Genomic DNA, 14,788 nt, shown 5'->3' on the forward strand with positions numbered 1-14,788 from the left:
TGTAGAGCCTAACTGGGATACATTAATCCACTTTACAAGGGGGTGTAGAGCCTAACTGGGGGTGTAAAGCCTAACAAGGGGGTGTAGAGCCTAACTGGGGTGTAGAGCCTAACTGGGGGTGTAGAGCCTAACTGGGGGTGTAGAGCCTAACTGGGGGTGTAGAGCCTAACTGGCATACATTAATCCCCTTTACAAGGGGGTGTAGAGCCTAACTGGGGGTGTAGAGCCTAACTGGGGGTGTAGAGCCTAACTGGGATACATTAATCCACTTTACAAGGGGGTGTAGAGCCTAACAAGGGGGTGTAGAGCCTAACTGGGGGTGTAGAGCCTAACTGGGGGTGTAGAGCCTAACTGGGATACATTAATCCACTTTACAAGGGGGTGTAGAGCCTAACTGGGGGTGTAGAGCCTAACAAGGGGATGTAGAGCCTAACTGGGGGTGTAGAACCTAACAAGGGGGTGTAGAGCCTAACAAGGGGGTGTAGAGCCTAACTGGGGGTGTAGAGCCTAACTGGGGGTGTAGAGCCTAACTGGCATACATTAATCCACTTTACAAGGGGGTGTAGAGCCTAACTGGGGGTGTAGAGCCTAACTGGCATACATTAATCCACTTTACAAGGGGGTGTAGAGCCTAACTGGGGGTGTAGAGCCTAACAAGGGGGTGTAGAGCCTAACAAGGGGTGTAGAGCCTAACAAGGGGGTGTAGAGCCTAACAAGGGGTGTAGAGCCTAACAAGGAGCCTAACAAGGGGGTGTAGAGCCTAACAAGGGGGTGTAGAGCCTAACTGGGGGTGTAGAGCCTAACTGGGATACATTAATCCACTTTACAAGGGGTGTAGAGCCTAACTGGGGGTGTAGAGCCTAACAAGGGGTGTAGAGCCTAACAAGGGGGTGTAGAGCCTAACAAGGGGGTGTAGAGCCTAACAAGGAGCCTAACAAGGGGGTGTAGAGCCTAACTGGGGGTGTAGAGCCTAACTGGGATACATTAATCTGCTACAAGGGGGTGTAGAGCCTAACTAGGGGTGTAGAGCCTAACTGGCGGTGTAGAGCCTAACTGGGGGTGTAGAGCCTAACAAGGAGGTGTAGAGCCTAACTGGGATACATTAATCCACTTTACAAGGGGGTGTAGAGCCTAACTGGGGGTGTAGAGCCTAACTGGGGGTGTAGAGCCTAACTGGGATACATTAATCCACTTTACAAGGGGGTGTAGAGCCTAACAAGGGGTGTAGAGCCTAACTGGGGGTGTAGAGCCTAACTGGGGGTGTAGAGCCTAACTGGGGGTGTAGAGCCTAACTGGGGGTGTAGAACCTAACTGGGGGTGTAGAGCCTAACTGGGGTTGTAGAGCCTAACTGGGGTGTAGAGCCTAACAAGGGGGTGTAGAGCCTAACAAGGAGCCTAACAAGGGGGTGTAGAGCCTAACTGGGGGTGTAGAGCCTAACTGGGGGTGTAGAGCCTAGCTGGGATACATTAATCTGCTTTACAAGGGGGTGTAGAGCCTAACTAGGGGTGTAGAGCCTAACAAGGAGGTGTAGAGCCTAACTGGGATACATTAATCCACTTTACAATGTGGTGTAGAGCCTAACTGGTGGTGTAGAGCCTAACTGGCATACGTTAATCTGCTTTACAAGGGGGTGTAGAGCCTAACTGGGGGTGTAGAGCCTAACAAGGGGGTGTAGAGCCTAGCAAGGGGGTGTAGAGCCTAACAAGGGGGTGTAGAGCCTAACAAGGGGGTGTAGAGCCTAGCAAGGGGGTGTAGAGCCTAGCAAGGGGGTGTAGAGCCTAACAAGAGGGTGTAGAGCCTAACTGGGATACATATGCAGCACGTGAGTTTCCAGTTTGGGGGAAGATCATTTTCACCATTAAAATGCACCTTTATAACAAAGCATGAGATGCATAATCACATCTGCGGTCTCTTCTGATAAATGGCGTTATCCCGCTAATGAAACATTCGCGCTCGTAAGCCTACTGCTACGTGCGCCTTCCTCAAACGGTTTGGAGAAAATATCCTTTCCATTTTACTGCTACGTGCGCCTTCCTCAAACGGTTTGGAGAAAATATCCTTTCCATTTTACTGCTACGTGCGCCTTCCTCAAACGGTTTGGAGAAAATATCCTTTCCATTTCATTCAGCTACGTTCAATTGTTTTCTTCATACTATAACATAAAATAAAATAAAGCCATGGAATTCTAGCCCACAGCCGTTTCTTTACACCGGTCTAAAATAAATAATGGATTTATGGTGTAGACTATATTACATGGATTTATGGTGATGGTGTAGACTATATTACATGGATTTATGGTGTAGACTATATTACATGGATTTATGGTGTAGACTATATTACATGGATTTATGGTGTAGACTATATTACATGGATTTATTGTGATGGTGTAGACTATATTACATGGATTTATGGTGTAGACTATATTACATGGATTTATGGTGTAGACTATATTACATGGATTTATGGTGTAGACTATATTACATGGATTTATGGTGTAGACTATATTACATGGATTTATGGTGTAGACTATATTACATGGATTTATGGTGTAGACTATATTACATGGATTTATGGTGTAGACTATATTACATGGATTTATGGTGTAGACTATATTACATGGATTTATTGTGATGGTGTAGGTAGACTATATTACATGGATTTATGGTGTAGACTATATTACATGGATTTATGGTGTAGACTATATTACATGGATTTATGGTGTAGACTATATTACATGGATTTATGGTGTAGACTATATTACATGGATTTATGGTGTAGACTATATTACATGGATTTATGGTGTAGACTATATTACATGGATTTATTGTGATGGTGTAGACTATATTACATGGATTTATTGTGATGGTGTAGGCTATATTACATGGATTTATGGTGTAGACTATATTACATGGATTTATTGTGATGGTGTAGACTATATTACATGGATTTATGGTGATGGTGTAGACTATATTACATGGATTTATGGTGTAGACTATATTACATGGATTTATTGTGATGGTGTAGACTATATTACATGGATTTATTGTGATGGTGTAGGCTATATTACATGGATTTATGGTGTAGACTATATTACATGGATTTATTGTGATGGTGTAGACTATATTACATGGATTTATTGTGATGGTGTAGACTATATTACATGGATTTATTGTGATGGTGTAGGTAGACTATATTACATGGATTTATTGTGATGGTTTAGGTAGACTATATTACATGGATTTATTGTGATGGTGTAGACTATATTACATGGATTTATTGTGATGGTGTAGACTATATTACATGGATTTATTGTGATGGTGTAGACTATATTACATGGATTTATTGTGATGGTGTAGACTATATTACATGGATTTATTGTGATGGTGTAGACTATATTACATGGATTTATTGTGAAGGTGTAGACTATATTACATGGATTTATTGTGAAGGTGTAGACTATATTACATGGATTTATTGTGATGGTGTAGGTAGACTATATTACATGGATTTATTGTGATGGTGTAGGTAGACTATATTACATGGATTTATTGTGATGGTGTAGACTATATTACATGGATTTATTGTGATGGTGTAGACTATATTACATGGATTTATTGTGATGGTGTAGGTAGACTATATTACATGGATTTATTGTGATGGTGTAGACTATATTACATGGATTTATTGTGATGGTGTAGACTATATTACATGGATTTATTGTGATGGTGTAGACTATATTACATGGATTTATAGTGATGGTGTAGACTATATTACATGGATTTATTGTGATGGTGTAGACTATATTACATGGATTTATTGTGATGGTGTAGACTATATTACATGGATTTATTGTGATGGTGTAGACTATATTACATGGATTTATTGTGATGGTGTAGACTATATTACATGGATTTATTGTGAAGGTGTAGACTATATTACATGGATTTATGGTGTAGACTATATTACATGGATTTATTGTGATGGTGTAGACTATATTACATGGATTTATTGTGATGGTGTAGACTATATTACATGGATTTATTGTGATGGTGTAGGCTATATTACATGGAGTTATTGTGATGGTGTGACTATATTACATGGATTTATGTGTAGACTATATTACATGGATTTATTGTGATGGTGTAGGTAGACTATATTACATGGATTTATTGTGAAGGTGTAGACTATATTACATGGATTTATTGTGATGGTGTAGGTAGACTATATTACATGGATTTATTGTGAAGGTGTAGACTATATTACATGGATTTATTGTGATGGTGTAGACTATATTACATGGATTTATTGTGATGGTGTAGGTAGACTATATTACATGGATTTATTGTGAAGGTGTAGACTATATTACATGGATTTATTGTGATGGTGTAGGTAGACTATATTACATGGATTTATTGTGATGGTGTAGACTATATTACATGGATTTATTGTGATGGTGTAGGTAGACTATATTACATGGATTTATTGTGAAGGTGTAGACTATATTACATGGATTTATTGTGATGGTGTAGGCTATATTACATGGATTTATTGTGAAGGTGTAGACTATATTACATGGATTTATTGTGAAGGTGTAGACTATATTACATGGATTTATTGTGATGGTGTAGGCTATATTACATGGATTTATTGTGATGGTGTAGACTATATTACATGGATTTATTGTGATGGTGTAGACTATATTACATGGATTTATTGTGATGGTGTAGGTAGACTATATTACATGGATTTATTGTGATGGTGTAAGTAGACTATATTACATGGATTTATTGTGATGGTGTAGGTAGACTATATTACATGGATTTATTGTGATGGTGTAGGTAGACTATATTACATGGATTTATTGTGATGGTGTAGACTATATTACATGGATTTATTGTGTAGACTATATTACATGGATTTATTGTGATGGTGTAGACTATATTACATGGATTTATTGTGATGGTGTAGGTAGACTATATTACATGGATTTATTGTGATGGTGTAGACTATATTACATGGATTTATTGTGATGGTGTAGACTATATTACATGGATTTATTGTGATGGTGTAGGTAGACTATATTACATGGATTTATTGTGATGGTGTAGGTAGACTATATTACATGGATTTATGGTGTAGACTATATTACATGGATTTATGGTGTAGACTATATTACATGGATTTATTGTGATGGTGTAGACTATATTACATGGATTTATTGTGATGGTGTAGGTAGACTATATTACATGGATTTATTGTGAAGGTGTAGACTATATTACATGGATTTATTGTGTAGACTATATTACATGGATTTATTGTGTAGACTATATTACATGGAGTTATTGTGATGGTGTAGACTATATTACATGGATTTATTGTGTAGACTATATTACATGGATTTATTGTGATGGTGTAGACTATATTACATGGATTTATTGTGAAGGTGTAGACTATATTACATGGATTTATTGTGATGGTGTAGACTATATTACATGGATTTATTGTGAAGGTGTAGACTATATTACATGGATTTATTGTGATGGTGTAGACTATATTACATGATTTATTGTGATGGTGTAGGTAGACTATATTACATGGATTTATTGTGATGGTTTAGGTAGACTATATTACATGGATTTATTGTGATGGTGTAGACTATATTACATGGATTTATTGTGATGGTGTAGACTATATTACATGGATTTATTGTGATGGTGTAGACTATATTACATGGATTTATTGTGATGGTGTAGACTATATTACATGGATTTATTGTGATGGTGTAGACTATATTACATGGATTTATTGTGAAGGTGTAGACTATATTACATGGATTTATTGTGAAGGTGTAGACTATATTACATGATTTATTGTGATGGTGTAGGTAGACTATATTACATGGATTTATTGTGATGGTTTAGGTAGACTATATTACATGGATTTATTGTGATGGTGTAGACTATATTACATGGATTTATTGTGATGGTGTAGACTATATTACATGGATTTATTGTGATGGTGTAGGTAGACTATATTACATGGATTTATTGTGATGGTGTAGACTATATTACATGGATTTATTGTGATGGTGTAGACTATATTACATGGATTTATTGTGATGGTGTAGACTATATTACATGGATTTATAGTGATGGTGTAGACTATATTACATGGATTTATTGTGAAGGTCGACTATATTACATGGATTTATTGTGATGGTGTAGACTATATTACATGGATTTATTGTGATGGTGTAGACTATATTACATGGATTTATTGTGATGGTGTAGACTATATTACATGGATTTATTGTGAAGGTCGACTATATTACATGGATTTATGGTGTAGACTATATTACATGGATTTATTGTGATGGTGTAGACTATATTACATGGATTTATTGTGATGGTGTAGACTATATTACATGGATTTATTGTGATGGTGTAGGCTATATTACATGGAGTTATTGTGATGGTGTAGACTATATTACATGGATTTATGGTGTAGACTATATTACATGGATTTATTGTGATGGTGTAGGTAGACTATATTACATGGATTTATTGTGAAGGTGTAGACTATATTACATGGATTTATTGTGATGGTGTAGGTAGACTATATTACATGGATTTATTGTGAAGGTGTAGACTATATTACATGGATTTATTGTGATGGTGTAGACTATATTACATGGATTTATTGTGATGGTGTAGGTAGACTATATTACATGGATTTATTGTGAAGGTGTAGACTATATTACATGGATTTATTGTGATGGTGTAGGTAGACTATATTACATGGATTTATTGTGATGGTGTAGACTATATTACATGGATTTATTGTGATGGTGTAGGTAGACTATATTACATGGATTTATTGTGAAGGTGTAGACTATATTACATGGATTTATTGTGATGGTGTAACTATATTACATGGATTTATTGTGAAGGTGTAGACTATATTACATGGATTTATTTATTGTGAAGGTGTAGACTATATTACATGGATTTATTGTGATGGTGTAGGCTATATTACATGGATTTATTGTGATGGTGTAGACTATATTACATGGATTTATTGTGATGGTGTAGACTATATTACATGGATTTATTGTGATGGTGTAGGTAGACTATATTACATGGATTCATTGTGATGGTGTAAGTAGACTATATTACATGGATTTATTGTGATGGTGTAGGTAGACTATATTACATGGATTTATGGTGATGGTGTAGGTAGACTATATTACATGGATTTATTGTGATGGTGTAGACTATATTACATGGGATGTAGACTATATTACATGGATTTATTGTGATGGTGTAGACTATATTACATGGATTTATTGTGATGGTGTAGGTAGACTATATTACATGGATTTATTGTGATGGTGTAGACTATATTACATGGATCCTAGTCTGGCCAAGGGAGTTGTTTATTGTGATGGTGTAGGTAGACTATATTACATGGATTTATTGTGTAGACTATATTACATGGATTTATTGTGATGGTGTAGACTATATTACATGGATTTATTGTGATGGTGTAGACTATATTACATGGATTTATTGTGATGGTGTAGGTAGACTATATTACATGGATTTATTGTGATGGTGTAGGTAGACTATATTACATGGACATGGTGGACTATATTACATGGATTTATGGTGTAGACTATATTACATGGATTTATTGTGATGGTGTAGACTATATTACATGGATTTATTGTGATGGTGTAGGTAGACTATATTACATGGATTTATTGTGATGGTGTAGACTATATTACATGGATTTATTGTGTAGACTATATTACATGGATTTATTGTGATGGTGTAGACTATATTACATGGATTTATTGTGAAGGTGTAGACTATATTACATGGATTTATTGTGAAGGTGTAGGTAGACTATATTACATGGATTTATTGTGAAGGTGTAGACTATATTACATGGATTTATTGTGATGGTGTAGACTATATTACATGGATTTATTGTGATGGTGTAGGTAGACTATATTACATGGATTTATTGTGAAGGTGTAGACTATATTACATGGATTTATTGTGATGGTGTAGACTATATTACATGGATTTATTGTGATGGTGTAGGTAGACTATATTACATGGATTTATTGTGATGGTGTATGTAGACTATATTACATGGATTTATTGTGATGGTGTAGACTATATTACATGGATTTATTGTGATGGTGTAGACTATATTACATGGATTTATTGTGAAGGTGTAGACTATATTACATGGATTTATTGTGATGGTGTAGGTAGACTATATTACATGGATTTATTGTGATGGTGTAGGTAGACTATATTACATGGATTTATTGTGATGGTGTAGACTATATTACATGGATTTATTGTGATGGTGTAGGTAGACTATATTACATGGATTTATTGTGATGGTGTAGGTAGGCTATATTACATGGATTTATGGTGTAGACTATATTACATGGATTTATGGTGTAGGTAGACTATATTACATGGATTTATTGTGATGGTGTAGACTATATTACATGGATTTATTGTGATGGTGTAGACTATATTACATGGATTTATTGTGATGGTGTAGACTATATTACATGGATTTATTGTGAAGGTGTAGACTATATTACATGGATTTATTGTGATGGTGTAGACTATATTACATGGATTTATTGTGATGGTGTAGGTAGACTATATTACATGGATTTATTGTGATGGTGTATGTAGACTATATTACATGGATTTATTGTGATGGTGTAGACTATATTACATGGATTTATTGTGAAGGTGTAGACTATATTACATGGATTTATTGTGATGGTGTAGACTATATTACATGGATTTATTGTGAAGGTGTAGACTATATTACATGGATTTATTGTGATGTGTAGCTGGTAGACTATATTACATGGATTTATTGTGATGGTGTAGGTAGACTATATTACATGGATTTATTGTGATGGTGTAGACTATATTACATGGATTTATTGTGATGGTGTAGGTAGACTATATTACATGGATTTATTGTGATGGTGTAGGTAGGCTATATTACATGGATTTATGGTGTAGACTATATTACATGGATTTATGGTGTAGGTAGACTATATTACATGGATTTATTGTGATGGTGTAGACTATATTACATGGATTTATTGTGATGGTGTAGACTATATTACATGGATTTATGGTGTAGACTATATTACATGGATTTATGGTGTAGACTATATTACATGGATTTACAGTAGGTTATATTCTTGGATTTATGGTGTAGACTATATTACATGGATTTATGGTGTAGACTATATTACATGGATTTATTGTGATGGTGTAGACTATATTACATGATTTATTGTGATGGTGTAGGTAGACTATATTACATGGATTTATTGTGATGGTGTAGGTAGACTATATTACATGGATTTATTGTGATGGTGTAGACTATATCACATGGATTTATGGTGTAGGTCGACTATATTACATGGATTTATTAGACTTTTTAAAATGTAGATGTTCCTTCCAAAGGTCTGCATCAGTGGCTTGTGGGCTGTGTGGAAGCCAGGAGATGCTAAATGGGTTTATGTTAATTAACGGGTCAATCACCGTTCAACGAAATTTGGTGACCGCCACAGCCCTACCCTTCCCACCAAAACAGCTATATCAGCTATAAAATACATTTCTGTTAGTTGTATTGTGTAAGTCGGAAATCTGAATCAAGAAGCAGAAATATTCAACATAATACTGCCAACTGAGCAAATATCATTTAAAATAAAATAATGAAGCAATCACTGCAATATGTTGCGTGAATTCCACAGTCGAAGTGCAACGGAACCACAGTTACAACGGAATTCACAGTGGTCTAACGGAATTCCACAGTCGAAGTGCAACGGAATTCCACAGTAACGGAATTCCACAAGTGCAACGGAATACAGTCGAAGTGCAACGGAATTCCACAGGTTGCAACGGAATTCCACAGTCTAGAGTGCAACGGAATTCCCACAGTCACAGGTTAGTTGTCTTCCACAGTCTAGTGTAACGGAATTCCACAGTCAAGGCAAGTTGTCTTCCACAGTCGATAGTGCAAGAATTCCACAGGTTAACTGAATTCCACAGTGGTCTAGCAACGGAATAGACAGTCGAAGTGCAACTGAATTCCACAGTCGGTTGCAACTTGGTCTCCACAGGCAACGGAATTCCACAGTCGAAGTGCAACTGAATTCCACAGGCAACTTATTTTCCACAGTCTAGTGCAACTGAATTCCACAGTATGCAACTGAATTCCACAGTCGAAATGTATTTGAATTCTGTTCCATCTCAGTACAGCAGTAAGGGTTCCTAAGCACTCGGTCAGAATGACTATCAGGTTTGGATAAAGGCCAACTGGAGCAGCAGAAAATACACAGACGACTCTGAGCCAATTGTGCGCCGCCCTATGGGATTCCCCGATCATGGCCGGTTGTGATACAACCCGGGATCGAACTAGGGTCTGTGGTGAAGCCTCTTGCGCTGAGATGCAGTGCCTTAGACCGCTGAGTCACCCGGGAACCCTAAAACCCCCATCCCTAACACAGGCTTTTCACTCTTCTCTGCCCCTCTGATTTCAGATCCTAGTCTGGCCAAGGAGTTGTAGAGGCAAGCCACTCCCTCCTTTCTAAGCCCTTGTATTGGGTCTTTCAGTCAGTGAGCAGAATCACAACAGCATCAACCAATCACAGCTCAATACTAGTTGTCACTCTGACGGCTGGGCGGGGTGCACCAACCTGAGGGGCGTGTCCCAGCAGAGCCCACAGCGAATTAGCAGACAGGGTTTTGATCTTGAAGAACTCCATGGTGTCAGTCTCCTGGCGGTTCAGAGCGATGTAAGGACAGCTCCGGAAGTCTCCCTTCAAACCAAGTACAGACAAACTTTAATTTAAACACATTCATGACACACTTCACAGTAAAACAAAAAGTGTCTTTTGGTTTCAGTACAGCACTAGAAAGTAGCTTTCACATTATTATTTTTATTCTAATTATTATTCTAATTATTACTAATTATTTGTATTATAATCAATTATTAATAAAATGTAGAAATACAAGGCTATGGGAGTCCTGAGTGACTCCGTTGGTAGAGCACGGTGCTGGTACCTCCCGGATTGTGGGTTCGATTCCCGGGGCCAACCATATTTATAATGTACACACACACACACACACACACACACAGTCACACACACACACAGTCACACACACACAGTCACACACACACAGTCACACACCTGTTTGTGGTTTAGGATAAAAGCGTCTGCGAAATGTCAGATACTAATTATTATTATTAATATCTATCAAGTTGTAAAAGCCACCTTGAGCTGCTCTCCTCCCTGTAGTCTGACCAGGTCCCAGGTCCCCATTTTCCTCACCACTTGTTTCAGCTCACCTATCTGACGGTACGACAGGTGACCTGCAGGACACGGAGGAAACCAACAAAAAAACACAGGATTTACAAAACGCTTAAAACACATGCAAATGTGCATCTCGGTCTACCTTCAGCAGTACAGCAAGCAATGAAGGGCAGACTAGGCTAACAGTAGTAAATATGGATTAGCTTAGAAATATTGAAAAGCTCCCCTATTTCACTATATTTTGGGGAAATATGACAGTTTAAAGTCTTTTCTTATCCAACACATCCATTTTTATTTACAAAAAATTAGATTTTTTTTTAATTTGTGACCCAAAAAGTCACAACGCCTCCTCCACTCACCAGACAGCCAGGCAGGAGTCAGGGCGTCTGATATCCAGGCTACATAGCCCTCTCTGAAGGAGCGGAGGAACTCATCTATTTGACTGTGGGAGACCAGCTCCCTCCTCTTCCGCAACTCTTCATCCAGCTGGCAGTCTGGGGCGAGGAAGACTAGCCTGGGAAGGAAGAGCTCCTGACGCACCGACAGGCCGCTCCTCCTCAGGTACTGCCATAGGTTAGTTGTCTTGGTCTAGAGGATATATATAGAGATCACAGGTTATTTGTCTTGGTCTAGAGGATATATATAGAGATCACAGGTTAGTTGTCTTGGTCTAGAGGATATATATAGAGACCACAGGTTAGTTGTCTTGGTCTAGAGGATATATATATATAGAGAGAGACCACAGGTTAGTTGTCTTGGTCTGGAGGATATATATAGAGATCACAGGTTACCTGTCTTGGTCTAGAGGATATATATATATATATAGAGAGACCACAGGTTAGTTGTCTTGGTCTAGAGGATATATATAGAGATCACAGGTTACCTGTCTTGGTCTAGAGGATATATATATATAGAGAGACCACAGGTTACCTGTCTTGGTCTAGAGGATATATATAGAGACCACAGGTTAGTTGTCTTGGTCTAGAGGATATATATATATAGAGAGACCACAGGTTACCTGTCTTGGTCTAGAGGATATATATAGAGACCACAGGTTACCTGTCTTGGTCTAGAGGATATATATATAGAGATCACAGGTTAGTTGTCTTGGTCTAGAGGATATATATATAGAGATCACAGGTTAGTTGTCTTGGTCTAGAGGATATATATAGAGATCACAGGTTAGTTGTCTTGGTCTAGAGGATATATATAGAGACCACAGGTTAGTTGTCTTGGTCTAGAGGATATATATATATAGAGAGACCACAGGTTAGTTGTCTTGGTCTAGAGGATATATATATATATATATAGAGAGATCACAGGTTAGTTGTCTTGGTCTAGAGGATATATATATATATAGAGACCACAGGTTATTTGTCTTGGTCTAGAGGATATATATAGAGACCACAGGTTAGTTGTCTTGGTCTAGAGGATATATATAGAGATCACAGGTTAGTTGTCTTGGTCTAGAGGATATATATATATATATATATATATAGAGAGACCACAGGTTATTTGTCTTGGTCTACCTTCTCTCTCTGGATATATATATATATATATAGAGAGACCACGGGTTAGTTGTCTTGGTCTACTCCCTAGAGAGACCACAGGTTAGTTGTCTTGGTCTAGAGGATATATATATATAGAGAGACCACAGGTTATTTGTCTTGGTCTAGAGGATATATATATATATATATAGAGAGACCACGGGTTAGTTGTCTTGGTCTAGAGGATATATATATATATAGAGATCACAGGTTAGTTGTCTTGGTCTAGAGGATATATATATATAGAGAGACCACAGGTTAGTTGTCTTGGTCTAGAGGATATATATATATAGAGAGACCACAGGTTATTTGTCTTGGTCTAGAGGATATATATAGAGATCACAGGTTACCTGTCTTGGTCTAGAGCAGGGGTGTCAAAGTCAAATGGACGGAGGGCCAAATAAAAAAATCAGCTACAAGACGAGGGCCGGACTGTTCGAATGTTCATTGAAAATTGTTTAAATGACGCATATAGTCTAGTGAACCTAATTGAACCTACTGAAAACCTAACAAATATATTACAATATGATCAGATAAATAAAGCAATATTTTCTTATGGCTCTGTCAGTAATCTTTAATTTTCAACAGACACAAAAGACAAATTTCCTTTATATAAATATCCCCATAACATGAACATTAAATGAAAGAAAACGGTATTCAAGGCACCATCAGTAGACTATATTTTCTATTTTAGCAAAAGTGGGCTAAATTTACTTCAAAGAAAAAACAATAATAGCAATTTTCTATCATCCACTCAACTGAAATATTTTTAAAATATAATTGGATTGAAATACAAAAAAATAAAGTGCAAAAATCTATTAATCAAAAACAACACTTTGTTTAAGGAGAAGTAACATGCAGTGAAAACAAATATTAAATTTTAACTTTTAAACTTGAACTGAGTAAAAACTCTAAATATGTGATTGCACAGTAATGTTCACTTGTTTGAGGTTGAGGGTGATACTTGGTGGTGTCCCATCTTTTCCACAAGTTCATCAATGTTCGGGGTAAGGCTCTGAGCTGAAGAAATCCTCAGAATTGAGTGGAGGTGTTCAGCAGTCCTTCGACTTCTGTGTGATGTTTTGTTCAGGTTCATCAAAGAAAACAGTTGTTCACACAGGTATGTGCTGCCAAACATAGACAACGTTTGAGCAGCCTGGATGCGCAGCTGGGGCATTGTGCTGGGAGGAAACGGGCGAACTCCGCAGCACCCACTGCCGCATATTTTGCCCTCAGTGCATCATTGCATTGAGGTCAATCAACTCCATTTGGAGGTTTGGTGGTGAGCTTTCCACGTCAACAGCAAATGGGTTACCGAGCAGTTCCAACCTGCTTTTTGTGCTTCAAAGTCAGCAAATCTGCGTCGAAAGTCAGCGGCAATCATACCTATTTTATCAGCCAACTGTGTGCTCGGGAACGCACTGGTAGAGAGCTTCTCTTTCATGGTCTGGCAGCTGGGAAAGTGGCTCAAATTTTCTTTCCTCATCTCTACCTCCCACAGAGTCAGTTTGGTTTTAAATGCCTTCACTGTACTGTACATATCAGAGATGACACGATCCCGACCCTGCAGCTGCAAGTTTATTGCATTCAGATGACTCGTAATGTCACACAGAAAAGCCATTTCACACAGAAACATTTCGTCCTCGGAGTTGTGTTGTGTCTTTCCTTGCTGTCCAAGAACAGACAAATCTCCTCACGAAGCTCGAAACATCTTTGAAGCACCTTTCCTGGCTTAGCCATCGCACCTCTGTGTGATAAGGCAAATCACCATGCCTTCTAACTCCGTCAGAAATGCCTTGAACTGGCGGTGATTCAAACCTTGGCTCTGATAAAGTTAACTGTGCGCGTGATGATGCTCATTACATG

The 14,788-nt window shown here is 37.6% G+C and overlaps 1 protein-coding gene across 1 annotated transcript in view; it reads right to left on the reverse strand.

The window, feature by feature from the left end:
• The window catches only part of LOC135568162 (uncharacterized), a 58,298-nt gene that overhangs the window by 19,568 nt on the left and 23,942 nt on the right, over nt 1-14,788 (reverse strand). Inside the window, exons 5-7 of the mRNA XM_065015137.1 lie at nt 11,735-11,963; nt 11,337-11,434; nt 10,758-10,880 (exon numbers count right to left, since the gene is read on the reverse strand). Of these exons, the coding sequence (XP_064871209.1) occupies nt 10,758-10,880; nt 11,337-11,434; nt 11,735-11,963 (450 nt within the window). The remainder of the gene's footprint in view (nt 1-10,757; nt 10,881-11,336; nt 11,435-11,734; nt 11,964-14,788) is intronic.

The sequence above is a fragment of the Oncorhynchus nerka genome, unplaced genomic scaffold, assembly GCF_034236695.1.
Source record: "Oncorhynchus nerka isolate Pitt River unplaced genomic scaffold, Oner_Uvic_2.0 unplaced_scaffold_1665, whole genome shotgun sequence".
Classification (NCBI taxonomy): Eukaryota; Metazoa; Chordata; class Actinopteri; order Salmoniformes; family Salmonidae; genus Oncorhynchus; species Oncorhynchus nerka.